Source organism: Microtus oregoni, unplaced genomic scaffold (assembly GCF_018167655.1).
Source record: "Microtus oregoni isolate MIOR12 unplaced genomic scaffold, Mior012 000029F_ref0000214, whole genome shotgun sequence".
In the NCBI taxonomy this organism is placed as follows: domain Eukaryota; kingdom Metazoa; phylum Chordata; class Mammalia; order Rodentia; family Cricetidae; genus Microtus; species Microtus oregoni.
In genome coordinates, this window is record NW_024543088.1 from 18,546,152 (window position 1) to 18,572,398 (window position 26,247).

The 26,247-nt window shown below is 46.6% G+C and overlaps 1 protein-coding gene across 3 annotated transcripts; it reads left to right on the forward strand.

Moving 5' to 3' along the window:
• Nucleotides 1-25,949, forward strand: Top3b (DNA topoisomerase III beta). 3 transcript variants are annotated; one of them, XM_041678293.1, is made up of 18 exons: nt 1-63; nt 8,877-9,058; nt 10,280-10,411; nt 10,623-10,729; nt 13,537-13,611; nt 15,634-15,830; nt 16,210-16,366; nt 17,029-17,142; nt 18,668-18,758; nt 19,412-19,566; nt 19,693-19,798; nt 20,356-20,502; nt 20,610-20,783; nt 22,324-22,452; nt 22,913-23,062; nt 23,370-23,470; nt 24,330-24,531; nt 25,376-25,949. In XM_041678293.1, exons 2-18 carry the CDS (start codon nt 8,989-8,991, stop codon nt 25,855-25,857), a joined length of 2,589 nt encoding a protein of 862 aa, XP_041534227.1. In that variant the 5' UTR covers nt 1-63; nt 8,877-8,988; the 3' UTR covers nt 25,858-25,949. The 3 variants fall into 3 exon arrangements, with proteins under 3 accessions (XP_041534227.1, XP_041534226.1, XP_041534228.1); XM_041678292.1 differs by having other exon boundaries at nt 17-294; XM_041678294.1 differs by lacking the exons at nt 15,634-15,830; nt 16,210-16,366 and having other exon boundaries at nt 17-294.
• The last annotated feature ends 298 nt before the right edge of the window (nt 25,950-26,247 follow it).

The following is a 26,247-nucleotide window of genomic DNA, read 5'->3' on the forward strand; positions in this document are numbered from 1 at the left end:
GGACAGAGCCGGAAGTGGGTGCGTGAGTGGCCACCGGAGAAGCCCGGTGAAGCGGCACAGCGGGTGAGCGGTGGGCTGCTGCAGGCACGAGGAAGCGGAAGACGCTCGCTTTCCTCAGGCATTTCCGGAATAATAGCGGAGCTCAGACCCGGGCGGGGGCGCGGGGCACGGTCCCTGCCTGGCGCCGCTTTCTTGCCGCCGCACCCCGCCCTTGCGGTGGGGCTTCTGGGCCATGCTGGGCCGGCGCGGAGTGGGCGACTGTGGCTTCTCCACCGAGCGCCCCGCGGCCCCGAGGTGAGGTGTTTTCCCCCCGACTCACTGGTAGGGAAACCGGCTGGGGAGGCCGTGCCGTCCGCAGAGGCCCGCGCACCGCCTCTAAGCTAAAGGTTTCACTCGCATGCCTCTCCATCTGGAGACCACGGCTGTTCTCTGACTTGGAGAAAACTTGGGTGAACCCGTGAACTAGAATCGAGGGCCAGCACTTACTCATAGGTGAGAGGGAAGACGGTGACCTCCCTGAACGCGTTTGTCACTCAACGCATTTGGGAACCGGTCGTAAGAAACCAGAACAGTCAGGGTTTGATAGTAGGAGAGGCAAAAATAGAAACAAAACTTGCCAAGGTTCCTTCTCACTAGTTCCGAATTGTTGCGAACTTCAGTTTACTCTGGCATCAAAATCCCTGGAACCAACATGGTAAAAGAAAAGAGCCGAATGCCAAAGTTGTCCTCTGACCTTCACTTGTAGCCTGCAGCATGTGCGCACCCATACATGATACACACATAAAAACTTCTATTTTATAGAGATGTTGGTAGATAGAGCTACAGCATACTCAGTACAAAAGAGCTTAGGAGGTAGGCTGTTTTTCCTGGGTCTGTAGGTCTTTAAATGTCACTGGAGTGCTAAGTACTCAAACTTTCAATGCCCCGCTGACCTCTTCCAGGCCTCCTCTTCAAACGAAATCTGCTACTTCATAAGACACTGGCCGGAGAGGAAATGCCCATATTTACAGTGTCTCCAAAAGGATGCAGTGATGGTGGCATTGGCAGTGAGATTTGGCAAAGTATAAACAGGCTGCCTTGCTATTCTCTCTTTGCAGTGAACACCTAAATAGCACTTGCTTACCTCACAGCCGAACAGGACAAACTAGTCTCAGAGCGTTGGGAAACAAGATCGAACTTGGTGTGTCCTGTAGGTTTGTGTTACAGAGTCTATTTTATATATTTAAGTGATCATATAGAAAAAATGTTAACAGACATTTTGGCATTTACCTGTGTTTCCCAACACTCAGGAGTTAAAGGCAGAAAGATTGAGAATTATAGGCCATCCTTGGCTCCATAGTGAATCTGAGGCAAGCTTTGGCTACACAAGACACAGTCTCAATGTCCTCTCTCCACATACACAGAAAGCAAGAACTTAAGTGAACAGACGTGTTACTGAGTCAGAAGTGAGTGCGGTGTGTGAGTGATGTTTGTCAGCCATCGGGTTCAGCTTTCTCGTTGGTTTCCATTTTGAACTGGAGGATGTGCCTTAGTAGAGAATCACAGTTACATCTGCAGAGATCTTTTTAAAAGGTAGAATCTGGTCTGGGGAACCTTTTCTGGATGTACATAATGTATATGTGTATATATGTATGTATAATTCCGATTATATTCCTTTTCCTGGACAAAAGACATAATCCCTGCTAAGGCAGAATGTTTGTGTCTGAAGGGCCTTGACAGTTTGTTCAGTAACCTAGAATCTTGGGCTGCAGAGGAGAGGTAGAGATGGAAGAAGAGCACCTAGGATAGAATTGTCTGCAGCCCCCTATAATTAAAGTGCCCTGCTGTTCTTGTTTTATGTGCCGAGGCCTCACTATGTAGTCCTGGCCGGCCTGGAACTCACTGTATGGGCCAGGCTGGCCTCAAACACACACTAAGATCGGTCTGCCTTTGCCTCCTACCATGACCTGCCTAAAGTAAGTTTTTGTTTTCAGTTTTGGCTTTGGTTTTCTTGTTTGGGTTTTGGTTTTTTTTTTTTTTTTTAATTTTAAGGCCCTAAAGTATTTTATTTGCATTACAGCTAATTTTTTCTCTTGTATTCAGACATTCATTCAACAGGGTTTGCTCACCATCTACTTCCCATTAGAGTGAGCAAAGAAAAGTCCCTGTTCTCCCAGAACTTGCTTATGTTCTAGGGGCTCTAAGACAAGCACCTGATAGGGTCCACATCCAGCTTAGTAAGTGCTACAGGGCAGTGCAACAGAGATATTCTCAGAGGCAGAAGGATAAAATCTTAGAGCACAGATTTTAGAGCAAACAGGGCCAGGGCAAATCCACGTCCTTCCACCCCTTCTCTAGTGTGACCCACCTTCCCATTATAGAGCAATATGATGACAATGTCCCCATCCCAGCTACCCTGGCAGGACTATCCAGTGCCTCTCCTTTCTTTAGAAGAGACAGGAAACTCAAAAATCCTTCATAGAACAGTCTCCTCCTGCTTTCAGTTTTCCTTTCTGGCTTCTGACATCTCTGTATGAGAGAAAGGAAGGCCCCATGTCTCCTTTAAATTTCACTTCTAGGCCTCTGACTGTGGTTAAGCCAAAACTTGCCCAGAATGAGCATCAGAAACATGGCTGTTCCATCCATTCATTACTCCAACAAACGGGCCTTGTGCACTCAGTGCCAGAGATACAGCAGTAAGCAAGGCAGTGGAGGCGCACACCTTAAACCTCAGCACTCGGAAAGCAGAGGCAGAAGGATCTCTGTGAGTTTGAGGACAGCCTAGTCTACAAGAGCTAGTTCCAGGACAGGCTCCAAAGCTATAGAGAAACCCTGTCTTGAAAAACCAAATATATATATATATCAGTAACTGAGACACAATCCATATAGAGACAGACCTATGGTGCCCGAGTATGGTTTTCAGGGGGAAATGAGTCAGGAAGTCAGAACAAGTATTTTTTTAAGAGCTTGGCTCTTTTCCCCTGAGATTGTATATTTAGGGGAAACATTCAAGTTTTTATTTGGGGCAAAATTTATTTCTTTGTAGCTCTACAGCAAGAACTGACAGTCCAGGCTAACCTTGACTTAGGCTACTTCCATACATCATAAAGAGTAGCAGAAACCCCTTTAGTAGAAAGAAACCCCTTTAGTGGAGGAGTATTTGTTGACGTCTCCGTTGTTTCTGAACAGTGCTCTTTGCATCCCTCAGTATTCTAAAATCCATTGTCTTTGTTCTCTTCCATCAGTCACACATCCATGGCACCAAATTTTTAAATAATACAGAAGGAATTGTGACAAGCTAGAGCCACCACCACTCCCAGACCTTCACACCCTCCCCAGGCAAGTTGTATGCAGATGCATCTGCCTTTTGTTAGGAGCATGTGTACACATAGATGTGTTTGATCACTGATAACAATGCTTTCTTTCTATTTGGGTTAATTGCATAAGGTTCCCTATGTAACTCATCTTGGTGACCCCTGGGTATTCTGAGGGTGTTCTTTTTTATAACCAGTTCCCTGTTGACTACTAGGTTGGTTCTGCTCTTTTACTTTGAATGATGATGCTGCAGAGAATTCCCCAGTAGTGTTTTCTCACAGATGTCTCTTCTGGTTCTACGTCTCAGGGCTCGCTGTCCATGTGAACCGTCTTGCTAGCACTTACCTCTTGTTTCTGTGGTCTCTCCTCAGATCAGTGTTCATTATCTGAGCCTATCCATATTCCTGACTCAGTATCCTGAAAGCCAAGAGTTGCTCCCTCTGACTTCATTCCCACCTTAGTACTAAGATTTTTACCCTTAGAGCCCATATAACACAGTGTTGTAGCCCCTTCCAGCACCCTTTCCTTCCCCTCCTAGAATCAGGTTGCCATCTTGATCATGCCTCTCAACCTCTGCCTTCTATTGATCTAGCAGTGCCACCTCCTTTGCTTCCTGTCTGAGCCCCAGACTGTCTGGACATCCTCCCCAGCCTCTTCTCCATGCCCTTGCTAGCCAGCTGCCTCGCGACACTTCACCCACTCCCTCGTCTTCCTTCTGTTCTACAGGGACAGTTATCACAGTGGTGTGCCATTCATCTAAAACAAAATGTAAGAGCACACTTGGGATCTTCTAGAATTCATCCCATCAGCCTTTGCATTTGTCACTGAATAGGTGGCTCCCATCAGGGTCACTGGGTTTCACTCAGATCGCTTAACCCAATGGTCAGTTCTTGGCCGCCATATCACACAGCCTGCATCTGACACTGCAGTGCTGTCATAAAGACACTGAAGTGTTCTCTTCTTAGATTTCAGGCCTCACCTCTCCTGCCACAATCCAATGGCGCCCAGCTGCATTCCTTCCGTGGACCACTGCTGCTTCCTCCACCACACCTTAACCGCTCCTGAATTCTGACTTTAGCTGCTGAGTTTCCATCAACCAGCAGGAATCTTCCTCCAGTCTGGCCTAGCCCTGGCTCTTTAGGGTCCAGTCAGCTGTGTGTCCCTTTAATACTTGAGGTCAGGTTGTTAGACTCCACGGTAATCCTTCACTGACATTCGGTTTCCTCACCCCACCCCACCCACTTTATTGCCCCTCCATCTGTCCTCTCTCCAGGCCTCACCTTCCCTGATCCCCCGCCTGCACACCTCTCCCACATGCCATCTTATCCAGTCCTCCCTGACCCTTCTCACCCATGGAGACATAACACTGTAGTGTGAGCTCTAAGAAGACATGAACCTGAACCCAGGACTGGACCAAGACTATAGTAGTTGCTCAATAAAATTGCTGTTGATGGCATTCATTTCTAGGCAGGGAATTGCTGAGGAGGTGCACTTACAACAGATGGCTCTGGTTTAACTGTCCCACTCTGGTCTTTGCTACTAAATATAGATTTACTTTAGCTCTTCTTTTTTTTTTTATGAGTGTTGTCACGCAGCCTTTCATATCACAAAATAATAATTTTTTTAGATTTTACTTTTAATTATGTATATATAAGAGGGGTTGTACATAAGTATAGTGCCCATAGAGGCCAGAACTTGGAACTTGAGTTACAAGTAGTTGTGAGCTACCCATATAGGTGCTGGGAGCCAAACTCCAGTCCTTTGCAGGAGTAGTAAACACTCTTACCTGCTCAACCGTCTCCAGCAAAATTCTAATTCTCTTTTACAAGTCCTCAGAATAAGGGAGCAGTCCAATTATCCCCAATTGTAAGCAAAATATATAAGCAACTCTAAGTGAATGGAAAAAGAAACTTTCTATGTTTGCAGATATGCTTGCTCTTGCAGGCCAGAGGTCGGGGTTTTCCTTCTCTTGCTCTCCACCTGTTTTTTTGAGGCAGAATCTCTAGTAAACCTGAAGCTCGTCATTTCTACTAGATTAGCCGAGGGGTGAACACCATCACCTGCCTGTCTCCGTTTCCCAGCACTGGAATCCTAAGCCCATACCGCCACATCTAGTTTTTATATGGGTTCTCAAAGTTGTGTCCTTTGGTCTGCACAGCAAGCACCTTACTCACTGAGCCATCTCGTTATGAAGTAAATGTCTCACATCACTTTTTTCCCCAGAAGGTTGCCTAGTTGTCTGAACAAAGCTCTTTCAGTTTTTTAATATACACAATGCTTTATTTATAAACATTAAGGCAGTTGGGCATGGTGGCTCAGGCCCATAATCATGGCACTTTAAGAGACTGAGACAGGAGAATTAGCACCAGTTCAAGGCCAACCTGGAATACACAGTGAAACTCTATCTCAAAATAATTATGTTGTATGGGGCTGGAGAAATGGCTCAGCAGTTAAGAGCATTGCCTGCTCTTCCAAAGGTCCTGAGTTCAATTCCCAGCTACCCACATGGTGGCTCACAACCATCTGTAATGGGGTCTGGTGCCCTCTTCTGGCCTGCAGGCATACACATAGAAAGAATATTGTATCCATAATAAATAAATAAATATTAAAAAAATAAATAAAATAATGCTGTATGTCTGTAGATCAAAAAGGAAGGGAAACTAAAGGTAGGGTTCATGTTATGTCCTGGATTGCATGAAGCCCTGGGTTCAAACCCCAACACAACAAAGAAAAGAGGAGCTGGAGAGATGACTTAGCAGTTAAGAACATCTGTTGCTCTGGCAGAGGACCCAGGTTCATTATCCAGCACCCATGTGGTAGCTGACAGCCATCTGTAACTCCATTTCCAGGGAATCAACACCCTCTCTGGCCTCCACAGACCCTGCATGCATATGATGCCCAGATACACATATAGACAAAACATCTATACACATAACAAAAGAAATCTTGAAAGTAAGAAATGCAAATCACTCACACACACACACACACACACACTCCATTTTATTTTAGTTGGTTTGTTGTGGTTTGGTTTGGTAGGGTTTTTGTGTTTATTGTCTTTTTTCCTGCTCTACCATCAGGCCTGTTTCAGAAAACAACAGCAGGGGGCAGCAGTGGTCCAAATATGAAGTTTGCATGACCTCTTGCAAGGGATCACTGGCCATAGTGCAGTGTAATGTGAGTTAGTTAAGACAGAAGCCTGGCCAAGGGCAGTGGGTGTGAGAGGAGAGCCTTGACTCTGGTAAGCCGTGTTAGTAGAACTCTGAAGCTCAGTACAGCTCCATGCCCTGCCCCAAAAATAAGCCAAAAAGAAGAGGGTCACCAAACAGTGTTTTTCAGAATGGTAGAACATTTCAGCCAGGGAGCACAGGCAGAGGCTCTAAATGGATGTTTTTTGGTTTTGCTATTTTGAGATAGAGTCTCATATAGTCCAGGCTGGCCTGGGGTTTTCTGTGTAGCCAGTGACCTTAAACTATTGATCCTCTCACCTCTGCCTTCTGAGTGCCCAAATACGGTTGGATTTTTTTGTTTTATTTTTTAAGACATTTTTAATGAGAAAAAGATTTTTACTTTTTCATACAATATATTTTGATCATGTTTTCCCCTCCTCCAGTTTCTCACCACCTCTCTATGCACTCAGCTTTATATTCTTCTCCCCTGCTTAAAAAAAGCAAAGCACACACACACACACACACACAAAATACAAGTGAAAATCAAATAAGGGAAAGATCAGTAAGACAAAAAGAATGCCAAAACAAAGCAAAATGAGACAAAAAGACTACAAAAATCCTATTCAGTTCATTTTGGGTTGGCCGACTACTCCTGGGCCTAGTGCCTGCCCCGAGGTATGGTCAATATACACATTGAGACTGTTGGAGAAAACTAATTATGCCTTTGCCCGTCAGGAAGTAGTTAGTTACTCCCATAGCATTCGTGCCACTGTGGTACCACTATAACCTGCAAGTCTGTGTAGGTCGCAAAGATTGTAGCTGGGAGAGATGATCATTACCTTTCTTCTCTGGTGGCATGCAGAGTGCTTTGCAGTAGGGTGAAACCTCTAGTTTGGAACAAGCTCTTTCTCCACGTTTGATGGCATTCGTAAGTGTTCTCGGTAATAGGACCTTAGCACTGGGCTGTGGAGAGCAACCAATAGCCTTGACAACAGCCTGCTAAGGTTGGGATTTCTAGGGGGCCCCATAGGCTCACTCGACAAGATGTAACTCATTCCTGGCACTGAAGGTTTTACCTGGTGGCATAAGATGTCTAGTTGGGGCATTGTCGTCTCTGTTATCATCAACTCCTTCTGATTCCTTTCATATGATTCTATTTTAGGAAGCTCTGCAGGAGTAAGTTTCCATGTGGTTTCTCAAATGGCTTTTAGTATTAGTTGCCCCTCCTCATTTTCCTTCCTTTATCCTTCTAGTCCCTTCCCTATTTAATCCTCCTAGTTTCCTCTTCATATCTCCATTACAATGTATTCTATTTCCCTTTTCTTGGAGAACCCTGTTCTTTCTCCTAGTCCAAATAGGTTTTCCCCCCATTGGGTGAAATTGTAATTTGATTATAGAGTGTGACCTGCAAAATAACAGGGTAGTAAGGTAGATGTGAGGCTACTTAGGGAGAGCTTGCTGTGTTCTGATGGGGACTGCACTGTGCAGTTAGTGGGTCTCAGGCCATATGATAGGTTTCATAGGGCCTAAGGGGCCCTGGCCTGGCCATCTGCATTGAGTAACTGTCTCTCTGGATAGCCAATACCCAGCCAGATAAAGTACCTTTCTCAACCTAGAAATTAGTCATTCCTCTGCCATATAAGATAGGAGTTCTCGGACAGGTATCCCAAGTCCAGGGACTTGGACATCCATATCCTGCCCTAGCCTATGAGTCTAGGTCTCTAGTTCCCAGCATCTTTCCAGCAAACTTGGCGTAAAACTATGGTGTCACTTTTGCTTCCCCTGCATAAAGCCAGACTCCCACTTGCTTTAGCCTGAGCAGTTGGTTGTAGGCCAGATTTTGTCTAGTTTCCCCAGATTTTCTTCTTCTTGCCCCCAGCTTTCATTAATTTAGTTTCCTTAGGACTGGGGTACAACTGAGTGGTAAAATATTTGCTTAGCATACTGGTGGCCCTTGGTACCATCTCCAGTACCAACGTAAGACAGAAAAGTGACTTTCCTTATTCTACCCACTTAGCCGTCTTGCCAACCCAGTCATTTAGCAAATGTTAATTATACCTACTGGTGAGTTTCATCATGACATTTTCATATATGAATATAATGTATTTTTATTACATTCATGACTGATTGCCCTTTGTGCCCCATTCTCTGTGATTCCCTTCTTCTTTCATATCATTTTGGTGTGTGTGTGACTCAGTAAGTTTCATTAGGCTATTTACAGGGTCCTGGACACTACACCACTGAAGGAAATGTATCTCCTTTCCTCAGCAACTGCACTTAGGTCCTTGCTTTCTGGAAGAAGGCTTTCCACAACGCTTCACTCCTTCTAGCCTATACCGTCTTCCTGCCCTCTTCACAGAGTTCCCTGAGCCCCGGAGGGGATAGGGTAAATGTACTGTCTTCTCTTCCCTTCAGGAGTCAGCGCTGGCAGCCGTGTGGAGCTACAGAGACGTTTCTAAGCTTTTTCACTGCTGTTGTCTTGGGTGTGGGTGCTACAGTTTGTGGGCCCTGACAGCCAGAAGCAGGAATGAAGACCGTGCTCATGGTAGCAGAAAAGCCATCCCTGGCACAGTCCATTGCCAAAATCCTCTCCCGAGGTAAGAAAAGAAAAAAAATATTAGGCTGAGTGATTGTTTAAATCTGTGAACACAATCATTTGTGCTTTTGGAGGTAATTCTTTTTCCAAAAGTGTACCTCTCCCAGCTAGAAGGTTTGACTGGGATTGACAGGTTTTAGGAAACACCTCAGTAGCAAATCTCCTGTGATGTGCTGTATCCACGTGTGCAATACCAGGGCTGAAGCCGCAGGAAAAACAGTGAAGTCAAAGAGGCAGTGTTTGTCAGCATGCTGGACCAGTAAGGGGCAGTGCTCATAAGCACAAGAAGCCGTCCCGGAAGGAGGTAGATGAGACTAAGTCTTGAATTTTGCACCACTAAATACTCACTACTGCCTATTAGACCCTTGAGGTAGTTGCAGTTACATCCTCTACAGTTCATGTCACTCACAAGTGGCCAGTGACTTAGGAGCCAGGAAAATAGAGGAAGATTTTCCCATCAGGATCCACTCTACAGTTGAGACCATACATAGGGGCTTGTTTCCCTCTAAAATAGGAAGAGCTCTTGGATCCTGGGTGAGTACCCAGCAATGGCAGACATCCACTTTGACCTCCCTTTTACCAACAGTTGGAGGAGAAAGAGCCCCTACTTAAGCTGAGAATGCATCCAAAGGTCCAGAGAGGTACAGAAGACATCATCTCATCTCCAAGTACCAGGAGTATTCAGCTGAGGAAACATTATAGGATATGATAATTACGAGGTTCCTGGTAACCTTAAATCTAAATAAATGAAGGTAAAACTCAAATTGAGCCGGGCGGTGGTGGCGCACGCCTTTAATCCCAGCACTCGGGAGGCAGAGGCAGGCGGATCTCTGTGAGTTCGAGACCAGCCTGGTCTACAAGAGCTAGTTCCAGGACAGGCTCCAAAACCACAGAGAAACCCTGTCTCGAAAAACCAAAACAAAAAAAAAAATCTCAAATTGAAAAAAGAAAACAAATGAGGTGAGAATCCAAGAGTCTCTGCCTCTAGTCCAGCCAATACGAGACTCTGGTGTGAGTCACTGTTAAATTTTCATAAATTCCTTTGTCCCTGAGCACTGTTAAGTCACCCAGGACCTAGTTAACTGCAAGTGGGCTGGGGAAAGTTACCAATGACCACTTTGGGGAAGGAGGACTCTTGTCCTCTGAGAGTCAACATGGAGGCTCAGGGACTTACAGCATCTGCAGCTCAACCTCACAGCTGTCTGTGTGCTCTCCTCACCAGGGAACATGTCCTCACACAAAGGGCTGAATGGGGCATGTTCAGTGCACAAGTACACAGGAACCTTCGCTGGCCAGCCTGTCCACTTCAAGATGACATCTGTCTGTGGTCATGTGATGACCCTGGATTTTCTGGGTAAGATGACTGTTGCCCTCCTGTCCCTGTCCTGTTGAAAGGAGCACTGTACAGCACTCTCCAGGATCCAGTTAGAACCTGTTTCCAACAGATCATGAAGTGGGTTAGCCACTGGGTAAAGTACCCTTTACCCATCTCTGCATGATGCCCTACCTTGTAACTAGGGTTGCGACAACTGTGAAGTGTGATTGGGTGTCTTCATGGTTTACAGGAAAGTACAACAAGTGGGATAAGGTGGATCCTGCGGAGCTATTCAGCCAAGCTCCAACAGAGAAAAAGGAAGCTAACCCCAAGCTGAACATGGTCAAGTTCCTGCAGGTATGTGAGGGAGTAAAAGCTCACCAAGGAGGCCCCTCCCAGCTCCCTATATCATAGGTGCCAACAGCTGTCTTGTTGCACCATTATGTGTGTCCTCATCTACATCTTAGTACCCAAGGCTTCTTGTTGGCAGCCCTGGACCCATCTTTCTACCCTTTCTGTGAGTACCCTCTGCTGCCCCACTATCTATGCCTGATTCCCTGTCCCAGACATCCTTGTGACCAGTTTTGGAGAGCTTTTATAATGGCTTAGCTAAAGGGTTTTCCCAATTTTAAAATAAATATGTATGGGCTAGAGAGATGGTTCAGAGGTTAAGAACACTCACTGCTCTTCAAAAGATCTGAGTTCAATTCCCAGCAACCACATGGTAGCTCACAGCCATCTGTAATGAGATCTGCTGCCCTCTTCTGGCTTGCAGGAATATATGCAGACAGAACACTGCACATAATAAATAAATAAATCTTTTAAAAATAAGTAAATAAATATGTAGACACTATTTTTTAAAAAAGTAAAGATAAATTTAAAGAAGAAAAAAGTATGGCCACATGATCCAAAATAACCACTATTAATATTTCAGCTCATTGAATGTTTATTTAGGTCGGGGCATTAAGGTCATATTGTAGGAGAAAAAGAGGGTCTGTGAAAGTGAACAAGACCCAGCCTGGTCTACAAGAGCTAGTTCCAGGACAGGCTCCAAAACCACAGAGAAACCCTGTCCCGAAAAATCAAAAAAAAAAAAAAAAAAAGAGAGTGGACAAGAAAAAATAATGAGGTTGAATATAATCAAAGTATATTATATATATATATATATGTGTGTGTGTGTGTGTGTGTGTGTGTTTGAATAATATTAAAATTAAAACCTTCAATAAATCCACTTTAATCCTTTATTTCCCTCTGAAAATTGTGGAGCACATATGTTTTGTGACCACATAATAAAAGTAAATATTTTTAAATATCTATCATAGGGGCTAGAGAGATGGCTCAATGGGTAAGAACACTTGCTGCACAAACATGAGAACCTTAGTTTGGATCCCAGCACCCGTGGTGAGTGCTATGGAGTGCAGAGGCAGAAGGATTACTGAGGTTTGCTGGCCAACCACACACCTCCAGGGTCAGCAAGAAACCTTGTCTTAAGGGGATAAGACAAAATGGTAGAGCAAAATACCCAGAAACCTACTCTGTCCTCTGCCAGCAGGTTTATGCACCTGCACAGCCTTGCACATATACCACACCACACACAGAAGTGTCGCTACAAATATTCTCTGTCCATTGGTGCCCCTGGATCAAGTTTTCTCCACCACTTGCTTAAAAAATAACCAGTCTGAGGCTTAATATTAATTACATACTCTTTGGCCCATTAGCTCAGGCTTCTTATTAACTAACTCTTACACCTTTAATTAACCCATTTCTGTTAATTTGTGTACTTCCGAGAGGCTGTGGCTTACCAGTAAGGTTCTGGTGTCTTTCTTTTCTGGAAGCTACATGGCGACTGCCTGACTGCCTTCTTAACTACCTATATTCTGCCCTGCCATAGGCCAAAGCCTTTATTAACCAATGGTAATAAGACATATTCACACCATACAGAGGGGAATCCCACATCATCTCCCCTTTATTGTCTAAGTAAAAAGGAGGGTTTTTAACTTTAACATAATAAAATTACATATAACAAAACAGTTATCAAGCAAGAATTATAGTACAATATTTTGTTCATTTCCATTTGGCAAATTAAGAAAGATACTCTATCCTGTCTTTGTAAGTCTAAAGTTCTATATCTAATTCATCTTCCATCACAACCAAAGAAAAATGTAATTATAACTGTCTTCAACTCCAACAAAGACCCCAGAAGGACATATTACCCAAGTAAACAGGAAATGCATTGTAAGCAACTTCCAAAGTTTAAAATTAACAGAGACATCTTGCTGCCTGGACAGTCATCCAAAGTTCTTTTGTAACATTGGGGCATCCATCTTGAGCCTACAGGCCCATAGTATCTGGCAGACTTTTCCATGAAGCAGGAAATTTGAAAGATTGTTTCACCTATATTGGCAGTTTATGTCCTGCAGAATGTCTGGAAGCCTCTTTCATGAAGCAGGAACCCTGAAGTCTTACCTTTAGGCAAGTTCAGCAGTCTTTTTTCTGTGGGTCCTGCATGTCCAGTTTGTACAGCATACCATCCAGCAGTCCAGGCAAGAGCAGTTTCTTACCCAGATGGCTAGCAAACTTGTAAGGAGCCTCTTTGATGCCTCCTGAAGTAATTAGCACTGCCAGAAGCAGACATGTCTCACTGTCGAGAAAAGTCTTAAGTTCTTAAAACCTTTTAAATGCCATATTCTGTAGGTTTTTGAAGTGTTGAAGATTATCTTACTGAACTATATCTCTGTACATCTAGAAAACCTAACTAAATGACTACAAGTTTGACTATTATAAATGACTATTAATCCATATTTTTTAATTATACATTACATTTTTAAATGAACTGTATAAACATAATACCTTAAATAAGAGTAGAAATATACATATAACAAAATTGGCCTTAAATTTATATCAGTAAACCAAAGTCCTTGCCAATGTAAAGTATTCATTTCTATCACAGAAGAATCGATCATATTGTAATTATAATATTTTGATCTAACAATATGATAGTTCTGAACCAAAATCTTTTCTGAGTTCTAAGATAGCCTCACTTCAGACAGCTTCTTGCTCAGCTCAGGCTTGGTCCTCCAACTGGAAGCTCAGTACCTGGCTTCTTCTCCAGTCCCTGAAGGGGAATGTTACAGAGATGCTTGTCAATGTGTGCTTCGTGACAGGTGGAGGGCAGAGGCTGTGACTACGTCGTGCTGTGGCTGGACTGTGACAAGGAAGGCGAGAATATTTGCTTTGAGGTGAGTGTAGGGAGCACTCTGGTTCCCTTTAGACCTTTTCCTCATCCTTCCTGACCTGAGTTTGTCACTATTCCTGAGGCTAGCATAGGAAGTATAGTGGCTTTTAAAACAAAAGTCTTCTCCCACTCTCTGTTTCAGAAAATCTGTAGCTACTTTAAAATGCATAGACCTAAGGCTGGAGAGATGGCTCAGTGGTTAAGAGCTGCTCTTACAAAGCACCCAGATTTACCATCTATAGCTCCCAGTTCTAGAGCATCTGATGCCCTCTTTCTGACCTCCCAGGGTGCCAAGCATCACATGGGGCACATACATACATACACATAAAGTGAAATAAATAATTATTTTTTAATTCATAAACTAGATGGTTCCTTGCTTGCTACCAAGTCTGACAACCTGAATTCAGTTCCTAGAGCCCCACGTAGTAAGAGAAAGCCGACTCATGAAAGTTTTCCTCTGACCTCTAGACTCACACCATGGAACATAAACACATACACATACCAATAATAATGATAATAACTTGTTGTTGTTATTATTATTATTGTCACCATTTTTTATATATTTTTTTTAATTATTTTTTTTTTTAAAGCTCCATTCTGGGCAGGTACAAGTTTCATAGTTCTCAGTGTTTGCCTAGCTCCATGCCTGTATCAGACCTTCAGTTGCTGTAGTTAATCTCCTTGGCAATCTCCTAATACATATAAGTGTTTTGTGTAGATGTGTGTATGTGTACTGTGTACATGTCTGATGCCCTCAGAAATCAGTAAAGAGTATCACATTCCCCTGAACTCAAGTTACTCATGGTTGCAAACCTGAGTCCTCTGCAAGAGCAAGTGCTCTTAACCAAGGATCATCACTCCAGCCCCAGGTCTCACCTCCCACCTTCACATGTCCTCTGCCCTACTTATCCTTGGGATCCCTGCCTGTAGGGAGGGTGGTGAAGGTTTTCCATGCACCCTCTGTAATAACACTTTAATGCTGCTGGCTATGCCTGCTATTCCTACTAGCGCCCCTCGTGCTGTGGCTCCATACAGGTCACCTCGGTGTCCTTATATTCCAGCCCTCCCTGGGAATTGACACACAAGTGCAGGAGATGGTTCCAGTAAAACAGGAATTCAGGGTACCCAGCATTCTCGTACAGCTCTCTTCTGTACTGTCCCTTCTCAGATGCCTACTTCTCTTCTTTCCCTGTCCACCTCACAGGAGTACACCCTCTGGGGCTAGAAACAATAGCTGCTCATGGGTCCTGCTTTCCCTTAATGATGTCACTGCATGCCCCAGCTTCTCTGGTGGCTTTCCTCCCTCTGTATAGCCTAAGCCTCAATTCCAGGACCACGTAGCTCCCACACACACATAAGGTTTACGGTAACCTTCCCATTCTTACACATTTTCTCTTTTCCTTGTCTTTTCTCCTGTCATGTAAAAATTCTGCCTATCTGGGCTGGAGAGATGGCTCAGAGGTTAAGAGCACTGACTGCTCTTCCAGAGGTTCTGAGTTCAATTCCCAGCAACCACATGGTGGCTCACAGCCATCTATAATGAGATCTGGCGCCTTCTTCTGGAATGCAAGCATACATGGAAGGAATGTTGTATACATGATAGATAGATAGATAGATAGATAGATAGATAGATAGATAGATAAAAATCTGCCTATCCATCCAAGCACTCCCTACCTCCAGAAAAGGGAAGGGGTTCAGAGTGTGAGGTCCTTTATGTGCTTGGCACTGGCACTCACTGGTTGCTTTGGATAAAAGCACAAGAGAAGTGAAAGAGGGTAGTGGCTGTGGGACAACACTAAGAAAGGAACTGGGCTAACGGGGTAGGTGTATGCAACCAGAAGGAGAGTCAGCCACATGGTAAGGGATTTGTGGAGAGGCTGAGTTGTCTAGAAGGACAAAGGGATGAAGGGGGACCTAGGATGGGTGGGGAAAGATTAGCCCTGGAAGGGGGCTAGACCTGCAGTGGGGCCAAAGAGTGAAAGACAGGAATGTAGGAATTAACCACAGCCAGTATTCTTCCTCCCAGGTCCTTGATGCCATTCTGCCTGTCATGAATAATGCCCACAGTGGTGAGAAGACAGTGTTCCGGGCCAGGTTCAGTTCCATCACTGACACAGACATCTGTAATGCCATGACCCGCCTGGGTGAGCCAGACCACAATGAGGCACTCTCAGTGGATGCCCGCCAGGAACTAGACCTACGCATCGGCTGTGCTTTCACTAGGTGCTGTTTCCTGCCACGTGCACATAACGCCCCTTGAGCCAGGTGCTGCCTTGCCTAGGGCCTTCGGAGCCTGCATAAGCTACCAGAGATACCTTTTTTTAAAAAATTCAATAAAATTGCATATTTATCAGGTGCACATCATATAGGCCACAACTTCAGAAGCAGATTATTTATTTGTGTGCATTCTATCCTTGCTCTGTCCTGTGCACACAGATGAACATCCTGTTCTTTGATGACTTTCTACTGTCTTCTAAGTGAAGAGCATCCTCCTTGTGTGACCCCTCTGCATGTACCCCCAGATCCACAAGCTAGGTTTGCTTAGGATTTGTCTAGAATGAATTACTGATCCACCATTTTTCTCTCTTCCCCAACCCTGTAGGTTCCAAACAAAGTATTTCCAGGGAAAATATGGGGATTTAGACAGCTCTCTCATCTCCTTTGGGCCATGTCAGACTCCTACCCTGGGATTCTGTGTGGAAAGACATGATAAAATCCAGTCCTTCAAACCAGAGACCTACTGGGTGCTACAGGCCAAGGTTCTGCTCCCTTCAACTCCTGTTGTGTTGTAGGTTTGGGGTGTGGACTCTGGGAATTTTCATTAACTCCAGGCTGGGTGCACAAGTCTGGGCTACAGTATCAAACAGTTGTTGGTCCCGGTGCCCAGGAGGAAGAGGTGCCAGCTTTCATGGGGACAGTAGGCTGAACTGAAGCTGGATGCATTAAATTCGGAGAAGTAGGAGTGAGTTCCCCCTGGGGGTGTGAGGTGAGGTCAGCCATCCAGCCAGTGTCTGCAGCGGGGAAGTCCAAGCATAGAATGAAGACTGTGTGCTTTCAAACTTTATTGGTTTTTAGAGCCTTTTTACATAAAAACCTCCTAAAGCATAACAGAGGTTTAAAACAGTACAGAGTTCTGGTTACCTCCAGGGCTGGGATTGTGTGGGGGATTGTGCGGGGGATAGGAAGGTACTTTGGGCAGGCAGGCCTTGATAGACAGGAATGGTGTGAGAGGCACAGCTCTGTTAAGGGTCCACCTCAGTAGGACTGTCTGGTGCTCAGTGGATGAGAAGAGTGGGGTATCAGCCTTGGATCCACAGTCCAACAATGAGACATCAGAGCTAGACCGTTTTGTCTGTGGACAAAACCAGCCTCTGTCTTGGTTTTCTTCCCTGCAGTGTGCTTTCCTTTGTCTCTCCTACAGGTTCATACCAATAAAGAGGAGTCTCTCCTTTTGGACTGGGACCGCGTTAGAGTGTTCGACCGGGAAATTGCGCAGATGTTTTTAAACATGACAAAGTCAGAGAAAGAAGCTCAGGTATTCTTTCTCTGTCCACATCTGTCACATTGGTCCTGAATGGGCAGGCCCTAGAAACCTGTGATCAGAGGAATCATTGTGATGCTGGGCCATGCCTCTCTGCCTTTTGTGAAGTGCAGATGGCTTCTGGACAGATGAGCGGTTACTCGCACATACATTCTTAACATTCTTCTGCTTGTGCAGCAGCTGTGAAGTACTACCTCAGGTGCTGTCCACATCTGCTCTCTCTTCCCGCACTCCGTTCCACACAGATGTTTCTTTTCTACAGTATCCAAAGCTACCAGCTGCAAACAGACCTTTATACTCATTGGTGAACTTGCCTGAGGCCACACATCTAAAAGGATATAGGTCTGAGATCTCATATTCAGTCAATTTTCACACTTGAGTGGTAGTATTTCTTACTCGGGGCTTTTTTTTGTATCAGAGGGCTCTGCTTCTTGGTGCTTAGGAAGATGGTGCTGCTCACAAAGACTGACTGCACAGGCTGGAGCAGGTCCTACAGCTCCACAGCTGATCATCACTGAGCCGCTTCAGGCCTCCTCCAGTCGCATTTTAATTGCTTTTCTCAAGCCTTCTTTTGATGCCATTTTGCTCAGGCTTTGCTGTTCCATGGTGGTGATGTCAGGACCCACCCTCAGCAACCCTAACCTCCAGGCCACGTGCACACAGATATCCTCAGTGTCAGCACCCGTATTTGTTGTCTGGAATCCAGAATGTGTTACCCTGTCCAGTCTGTGAGAGACTGGTAAAGGCAAGAGACTGGCTGCTTTGTTTGGATTATTTTTGCAGTAGGCAAAAAAAAGAGTCAACTTTTCTATGGGTATGCTACCCCATAGTGAGAAGTAATAGCTCACCAGACAAACATGGCCCATAGATAATTTCAAAATGGTTATCATTGAGCAAATGGGAGATTTAGCATAGAAATCATGACTTGCAGCTTCCTTTAAAAAATAGGAAGGTTTTGCAATGCTAGGGGCCCAGTTGTCAGCACTCACAAGCAGCCAGCAGCAGCCATTTCCCTACCACACCCCACAGGCTACTCTGGGGCTGGGCCTATGCTGACTTCGGAGGGATTTACACCTGCAGCCCCTTCCCCAGTTCTCAGTTCTTCCCCATTCCTCCTCATTTTCTTCTTCCTTCAAGGAAAACAGAATGTGTGTTTCTTATTCCCCCTCCCCTCTTGCTTTCTTGATCTAAATACTCAGTTCAGTTGTCAGACTGCTGGGGAAAGTAAATTTCAGAAACAGAAAGACCAAATTAATTAGTTCAGACCTTTGTCCACACATTTTAATTCTGTTATGGCTTCTTTTTTTTTTAGTTTTTCGAGACAGGGTTTCTCTGTAGCCTTTGGAGCCTGTCCTGGAACTAGCTCTTGTAGACCAGGCTGGCCTCGAACTCACAGAGATCCACCTGCCTCTGCCTCCCAAGTGCTGGGATTGCTGGGATTAAAGGCGTGCGCCACCACCATTCGGCTGTTATGGCTTCTTCATCTTGCCAAATGTTCCTCCATCTGTCCTGTCCTCAGGTGGAGGCTACAAGCAGGAAAGAAAAGGCCAAGCAGAGACCACTTGCCCTAAACACAGTGGAGATGCTGCGTGTGGCCAGCTCAGCTCTGGGTATGTAGAAGCATTTCCCTAAAGCTCCCCAAAGACATCTCTAGACCAGCATAGTGTGGAGCCAGTATCTTAACACACACCAGGCACCTCTCATGCTATGATGTTTGAAGCATTGGGGATGGGAACTTGAGTCTCAATGTGAGTTTCCTTTCTCCATAAGTCCTAGAATAGGACTTCTGTAAGCACTGCTTCCGTAGCTATCACAAGAGTTAGGTTGGAAAATGGGTGGTCTTTGACAGTTGTATCCTAAAGCACTGTCTTTGCAGAACTCCCATGTTAGAGAGCAATAGGACAAGGTCTCTTAGAGTACAGAAGCCTAGGGGCACAGAACTGAGTGTGTTCAACTACCCAGAGGCCTAGTTCAGACTGTGTCATCAGCGCCACTATGAGCACTGTAAATTGGTACCATAGAGCAATGAGCAGTGTTTCCCATTGGGCCCACCTTTGCAGACAGGCTATGTCCCAAATACCTACCCATGCATGCATTGGTGGTTCAGTGGTAGAATTCTCGCCTGCCAAATACCTACCCAGCCATTACTTCTGAGCACTGGCAATACCCACTAAGAGCTCTTTGCCCTCTTAGGAGGTGCTGGCCTATTTGTGGGGAAACAAGAATGCCCAAGCCTGTGGGTGAGCCTCCTGTTTGTTGGCAGGTATGGGACCACAGCATGCCATGCAAATAGCCGAGAGGTTATACACACAGGGCTATATCAGCTACCCACGGACAGAAACCACCCACTATCCTGAGAACTTTGACCTGAAGGGCTCTCTGCGACAGCAAGCCAACCACCCTTACTGGGCAGACTTGGTGAGTGGAGTGGGCCTTGCCCTGCATAGCCCATCAGCTGTGGCCTCTGGACAGGCTTTGACCAAATCCAAGACCAGTGGGAAGCAGTCAGCTCGACTTGACTCTGCTTTGCCTTCCATCCCTTAGGTAAAGCAGCTGTTAGCAGAAGGCATCAACCGCCCACGGAAAGGCCATGATGCTGGTGACCATCCTCCCATCACACCTATGAAGTCAGCTACAGAGGCTGAATTAGGTATTGGGTACTCCTCTTCCCAGCCTTCTCACACTCCTCAAGCTTCCAGGGTGTGAAGGACAAGCTACTGCAGGCATATGGCACCAGTGGACAGGGACAGGCCTTTAGTTAATACTGCTCTTCCTCAGCCTGTCACTGGCTTAGTGGAGCTCCCATCACCAAGCACCTAAGACAGAAGTGAAGTGATTGTAGCTGCCTGGGGAGAGGCCAGTATACAGACAGCCTTGTGTTAGGGAATGGGGCAGAGTAGCAGAGCTCAAAGGTAGACTGTACCTCCTACCTAGCCTAAGGCTGTTCTGATGACTATGTTCTAAAACAATGCCTGTAGAGAAGGAAACATTGTAAGTGGGTTATCCGGGCAGCACAGGCAGCTTCCTTTGCTGGGTTTACCTCGTTCAGACTTTGAGGCTAGGACTAGGACTTAAGATATGGCTTTTGCCTGATATGTGCTTATGGCCCTACGCTCAATCCCTGACATCATAAATATGATACATCCTTGGTACCCATGCCAAGCCCTGTTGTTAGTCCAGCACACTGGTAACACTCAGTTTTCACAGGGGGTGACGCATGGCGACTGTACGAGTATATCACCAGACACTTCATTGCCACAGTCAGCCAGGACTGCAAGTATCTACAGAGCACTATCTCCTTCAGAATCGGGCCTGAAAAGTTTACATGCTCGGGAAAGACAGTCATCTCCCCAGGTAAAATGGCAGGCCCTGGGGTCCCCTTCTTCTCATCTGCACAGACACATGGGATCCCTGATGGGAGGCCCAAGTGGGGACCTCAAATGGCAGTGGTATCTCTCTAGGCTTCACAGAGATCATGCCTTGGCAGAGCGTGCCCCTGGAAGAAAGTCTGCCCACATGCCAGAAAGGTGACACCTTCTCTGTGGGTGAGGTGAAGATGCTAGAGAAGCAGACGAGCCCACCAGACTATCTGACTGAGGCTGAGCTCATCACACTCATGGAGAAGCACGGTATCGGTGGGTACCCAGATCTAGGGTTTACATTCCCAGGGCCTGGGCCAAGAGGTGATGCTAGTAAGCCTGTCCGTGATCCATAAGCATCTGGCTCAGCGTGTGGTCACAGGTGCCCAGTGTATGACCCGTGGCTCCAGGCTGACTCTGAGTAAAGCTGTTTACAAGGCCTTCCATATGAAGACTGTGATACAGCCTTGTGCACCATGGGACCGGTACACACTGAGAAGTGCCCACCAGACTCAAGGTTAGCCCAGGATTCTGAAGGATTCCTGGGAGAGATCAGCAGCATCCCCAAAACACAAAACTAACTGGGCAGGCTTACCCTAGAATTCTGGTCTGGGTCTGTTTCTCCCCGGGGGCTTGGTGCCTGAAGTAACCTGAGAGTAAGCTCAGCCTGCAGCGAGTCCCATTGATGGCATAGCCAAAGGCTAACCTTTTCCACGTCCTTGACTTCTAATACCCACATGTGAGACTGTTCTGGACCCAAGGACCAACATACACTTCAGTTTGGGACAGTGAACAGAGTTCTTGTGTGAACTTCTGAACAGGAAAGTGAGTGAGGGCAGTGCTGTTGAACAAGGTCCATGGACGAAAAGGCTTACCTACCTGGGCATACTGACTCATCTGTAATCCTAGCACTTAGGAAGCTGAGAAAGAGTGCCACAGGTTCAAAGGTAGCCTAGGCTGTGGAGTGAGACTCTTGTCTTTTTTTTTAAAAAAAAAAAAGAAAGAAAAAAAGGATCTGATTATAACAGCCATCCAGGAACTCTTGCAGGGGCAAACTGCCATGATTGTGGCCAATTCCTACCCTTGGCTAGGAGCCATGGAACCTCTGAAGACTCCTTAACCCCCAGTGCCAGTATATTCCCTGTAAAACTTGCTCATGGTACCCATGGAAAGGTAAGAGTGCAGTCAGTGTTAAGTTCCATTTTCACATCCCCTGCCCAGCAGCAGCAGAATGCCTCACCTTCCACCTCTCTATCAAGAAACTTCTATAAGGTGAAAGAAGCTGCATCCCTGGAGTAGGAAACATGCCTTGGGTGTTGTGAAGGGCCCAGAGAAAGGGAGAAGGTGAAGGAGAGGAAGTGGATAAAACCACCTGGTTCAGCAATAGCTTTATGAACTCTGGGAGAAGCTGGACCCTGACATCTAGAGGGTATATGTGCCACAGCCAGGTGGAAAAGGCCAGGTTGTATTTAATGGTTTCAGGAAATGTCCTCTGACTCTGTCTTCTAACTACAACTAAAACACCAGTGAAGGCTGTCCTGAGGTTCACAGCTGTGCCAGCACAGTGCAGAGACAGCCCTGCTCTGTCTTGGGAACCTTTCTGCATCATGGCTTCTGGCAGCCATACAGGAGACAGCAGCCTGGACCCAGTGAGCAAAATAAGCTTCAGTTTGTGACATGATGCTCCTTCCATGGATGTCTGGGAGGGTCCGAAAAACAGGGTTCCTCTGACAGGTGGATGAGACTAGAGTGCATAGTCCAGAGCACCTTGTTGGGGCATGCTGCGGAATACCCAGAGCCATGCTGTGCATTCCAGGGACTGACGCCAGTATCCCTGTGCACATCAACAACATCTGCCAGCGCAACTACGTCACTGTGGAAAGTGGCCGCCGGCTCAAGCCCACCAACCTTGGCATCGTCCTGGTACATGGTTACTACAAGATTGGTGAGTCTCTCTACCCACTACCTATGACCTGCTGGGCATCTAGGCTCCTTGCTGGGCTGTGGCTCTGCTGACTCCTGCAGTGGCCCTGTACTCCTTCCTCATCCATTTCCCCAGTCCCTACAACATCTTTGCAGTGGGAATTTGATGAATGAACAGATTATAATGGGTCCCATAGAGGGTTCTTCTGCAAACCAAACCTGTGTTCTTCACCATCTCTGCCGACTAAAGTGTGCCCCCAGTTCTTTGGGAAATGGAAGAATTCCACACAGACCTGGTCATTCTGCACAGAAAAGTCTGATGGCAATAGGAGCTGCCCTTGATGCCTTCCAACTCTGTAGACAAACAGTCCAAGGGGAACCCAGGAAGACTGGGTCAAGCAAGACAGCAGGTCTGCCTGCCTGTTGCGGTGGTAGGTGCCAGGTGCCAATGCCCACAGCAGCATCCACTCACTGGCTTATAGATGCAGAGCTGGTACTCCCCACCATCCGCAGTGCAGTGGAGAAGCAGTTGAACCTGATTGCCCAGGGCAAAGCTGACTACCACCAGGTCCTGGGCCACACCCTGGATATCTTCAAGAGAAAGTTCCACTACTTTGTTGATTCTATTGCTGGTAAGTCTTGCCTCTCCCCTGCCCCTCATCAGCAGCCATTCCAATAGGACAGAGCCTCCTGAGGCTCACTGCCAGATCTGGGCTCTAAGGTCCTGCAGGGCACAGCAATAATGTCTCCTCATTAGCTGTTGTCGGGAGCAGGTTAATTAAAGTCTACATCAGGGATGTACAGAGCTGCAGCTCCATAATCTGTCACTGACCATTGACCGTGTTTGCTGGCCTAGAGAGGCCAGCTGTAGTTTACCTAGTTCCACCAACTCACCTGTTGGAGGGAGGGCTGCCAAAGACCTGTGCTGTTTGTTCTTAGGCATGGACGAGTTGATGGAGGTATCCTTTTCACCCCTGGCTGCCACGGGCAAGCCCCTCTCACGTTGTGGGAAGTGCCATCGATTTATGAAGTATATCCAGGTATGTGCAGCTTGAAGGACTGTAGCCACTTCTGCCCGCAGTATTCCTGCACAGGCATCACCTTAAGCCTCTGCTTTGTCATTAATCATGCAGAAATAATGTTCACTGTCTCACTTGCCACACAGAATGATTAAAAGACCTGAATCAGCACCAGCAACAACATAAACCACAGGCTACATACACAGTGACCGTTCATTCTTGCCACCATTTCTCTTTCCCTGAGACGGGGTTTCCTTGTGTAGCCCTGGCTGTTCTGGTACTTGCTCTCTAGACCAGGCTGGCCTCAAACTCACAGATCCACCTGCCTCTGCCTCCTAAGTGCTGGGGTTAAAGACATGCGCACGCCACCACCACCCACTGCCATCATTTCTCTTGCTCTCATGAATATCGTTAACCTTCTGGGGGGCTTTACATTTAGGATGTGTGTGTGTGTGTGTGTGTGTGTGTGTGTGTGTGTGTGTGTGTACACGTGTGTGTGTACGTGTGTACGGTGTACATGCATTCCACAACCCACGTGGAGGTCAGAGGACGACTTGTAGGAGTCAGTTCTCTCTCTCCTTCCATCTATGGCTTCTAGGATTGAACTCAGGCCTAACATCCAGCACCTTTATCTGATGAACCATCCACCAGCCCCTTGCTGGGTCTTTAGAATCCATGCCTTTGTGGGGGAGTTAGGAAAGGGGATGTGTGTCGCGGCGCTCACTCCAGTAGTTGAGAGGTCTTTGCCTAGCACTGAACTGTACAATCAGTGTATGTGTTAGGTATTCCACATTACCTATCCAGTGTTGTGAAGTGGAGGACATAGGGAAGAGAGTGAGACCCAGCAGCACTCCTCCCTTCTTACTGTTCCATCCCACAGGCCAAGCCAAGCCGCCTACACTGCTCCCACTGTGATGAGACCTACACCCTCCCCCAGAATGGTACTATCAAGCTCTACAAAGAGCTGCGGTGCCCATTGGATGACTTTGAACTGGTCCTGTGGTCCTCAGGCTCCCGGGGCAAGAGCTACCCACTCTGTCCCTACTGCTATAACCACCCACCCTTCCGAGACATGAAGAAAGGTATGTCCCATGGCTGTTCCCAGCTTCATACTTACCAGACTCCCATGGGTCCCTTACCCATCCTTCCTTATTTATACTCTCTAGTACTGGGTCAGGAGATACTTGTGCCACAGCTCTGGCACTGGCCAGCCTGTCTGGCCTGGGTAAGCCTGGGTCATAATTGAGCAAGCAGCTTGTTCACTTAGGATCTGGGCAGGGAGCAAACTCTGCCCCAGGGCCTGGGCTAAGTAAGAGACAGGCAGCCTCAGATAATGACACCTGACAAAAAAAGCCCTCTAGGCTCTCAGACACTACTGTTGTCTTCGTTAGCACTCTTTGCTGGACTATAAGAGAGCATGTATCCAGACTAAGCAGAGCATGCCACCAGAGGGGCTCACTGTCCAGCACACTTACCCACTCTCTAGTGGTACCATCCCCTGTCTCAGACTGGGAGCCAGCACCTTTCTTAGCCATGGCTTTTATAAGGAATCCTCAGGGTCTCAGTCTGCATTCATACTGCCAGGATAATAAGGCTCTCTTCCTCCCCACAAGTGGCTTAGAGAGCGGCAGACAAGTACAAGATGATTGGAGGGCAAACTAGAATAGTCATTAGTATAAGCTTCAGAAGCAAAATGAGGATTTAGGGGTCCGCTGGAATCCTCAGCATTGAGGACTGAACATTTTTAAATAGGCAGAAACTAGATTGATAATACTTAGAACCCAGGCCAGTATGAACAAGATGCCCCCAAAGCAGGTTAAGAGTGCTGCTTTGTTCTAGAACAAGGATCCAGCCGTCCGACACTGAGAGGAGCCAGAGATGAGGGAGCCAGGGCAGGTTTAGGTTACTGGACTCTTCTCCCTTCAGGCATGGGCTGCAATGAATGCACACACCCTACCTGCCAGCACTCACTGAGCATGCTGGGCATTGGCCAGTGTGTGGAGTGTGAGAATGGAGTCCTGGTTCTGGACCCCACCTCCGGGCCCAAGTGGAAGGTGGCCTGCAATACATGCAATGTGGTGGCACACTGCTTTGAAAATGCTCACCGAGTACGGGTATCAGCTGACACCTGCAACACCTGCGAGGCTGCCTTGCTCGATGTAGACTTCAACAAAGTCAAGTCTCCACTTCCTGGCAACGAGACACAGCACACAGGCTGCATCTTCTGCGACCCCGTCTTCCAGGAGCTGGTGGAGCTGAAGCATGCAGCCTCCTGCCACCCCATGCACCGAGGTGGTCCTGGGAGGAGGCAGGGTCGTGGGCGTGCCCGGGGCCGGAGGCCTCCAGGAAAACCCAACCCCAGGCGGCCAAAAGACAAGATGTCAGCCCTGGCTGCTTACTTTGTATGACAACCCATCTTTCCTCACTCCAGCTTGGTGTAGACACATCATGGTGGTTACCTTTGAGCCGCTGAAACTATTAAAATGCTTTTTATTTTGTATTCTCTGGAGCAAAAAGCCTGGAGCCTTTTACTGGTGAAAGGAGGGGGGAGCTGTATCTTTGGAAACCTGTGAGGATTCTTTTTTACCCTCTATCCTTTAGAGTTTAAAGTGTACCCTGCTCCGGCCCCACCATGCAGTGCCAGCAAAAACGCCATCACACCTGATGGAAGCAATCAGTCTGTAGCTCATACCAAGTGTGTACATGTACAGTGCTGTAGCTGTGTACAACACAAGAGTAGGCACGCTAAGATTAGCAGGAAGATGGGCAGCAGCAGCCCAGAGAAGTCTTGATGAGCC

Excerpts from the sequence above, each read along its gene's own strand:
- Top3b (XM_041678293.1), top strand. The coding sequence starts at position 8,989 with ATGAAGACCGTGCTCATGGTAGCAGAAAAGCCATCCCTGGCACAGTCC. Across the intron at positions 16,367-17,028 it reads ACTGGGTGCTACAGGCCAAG|GTTCATACCAATAAAGAGGA; the intron begins GTTCTGCTCCCT and ends TCTCTCCTACAG. Across the intron at positions 22,453-22,912 it reads ACATGGTTACTACAAGATTG|ATGCAGAGCTGGTACTCCCC; the intron begins GTGAGTCTCTCT and ends ACTGGCTTATAG.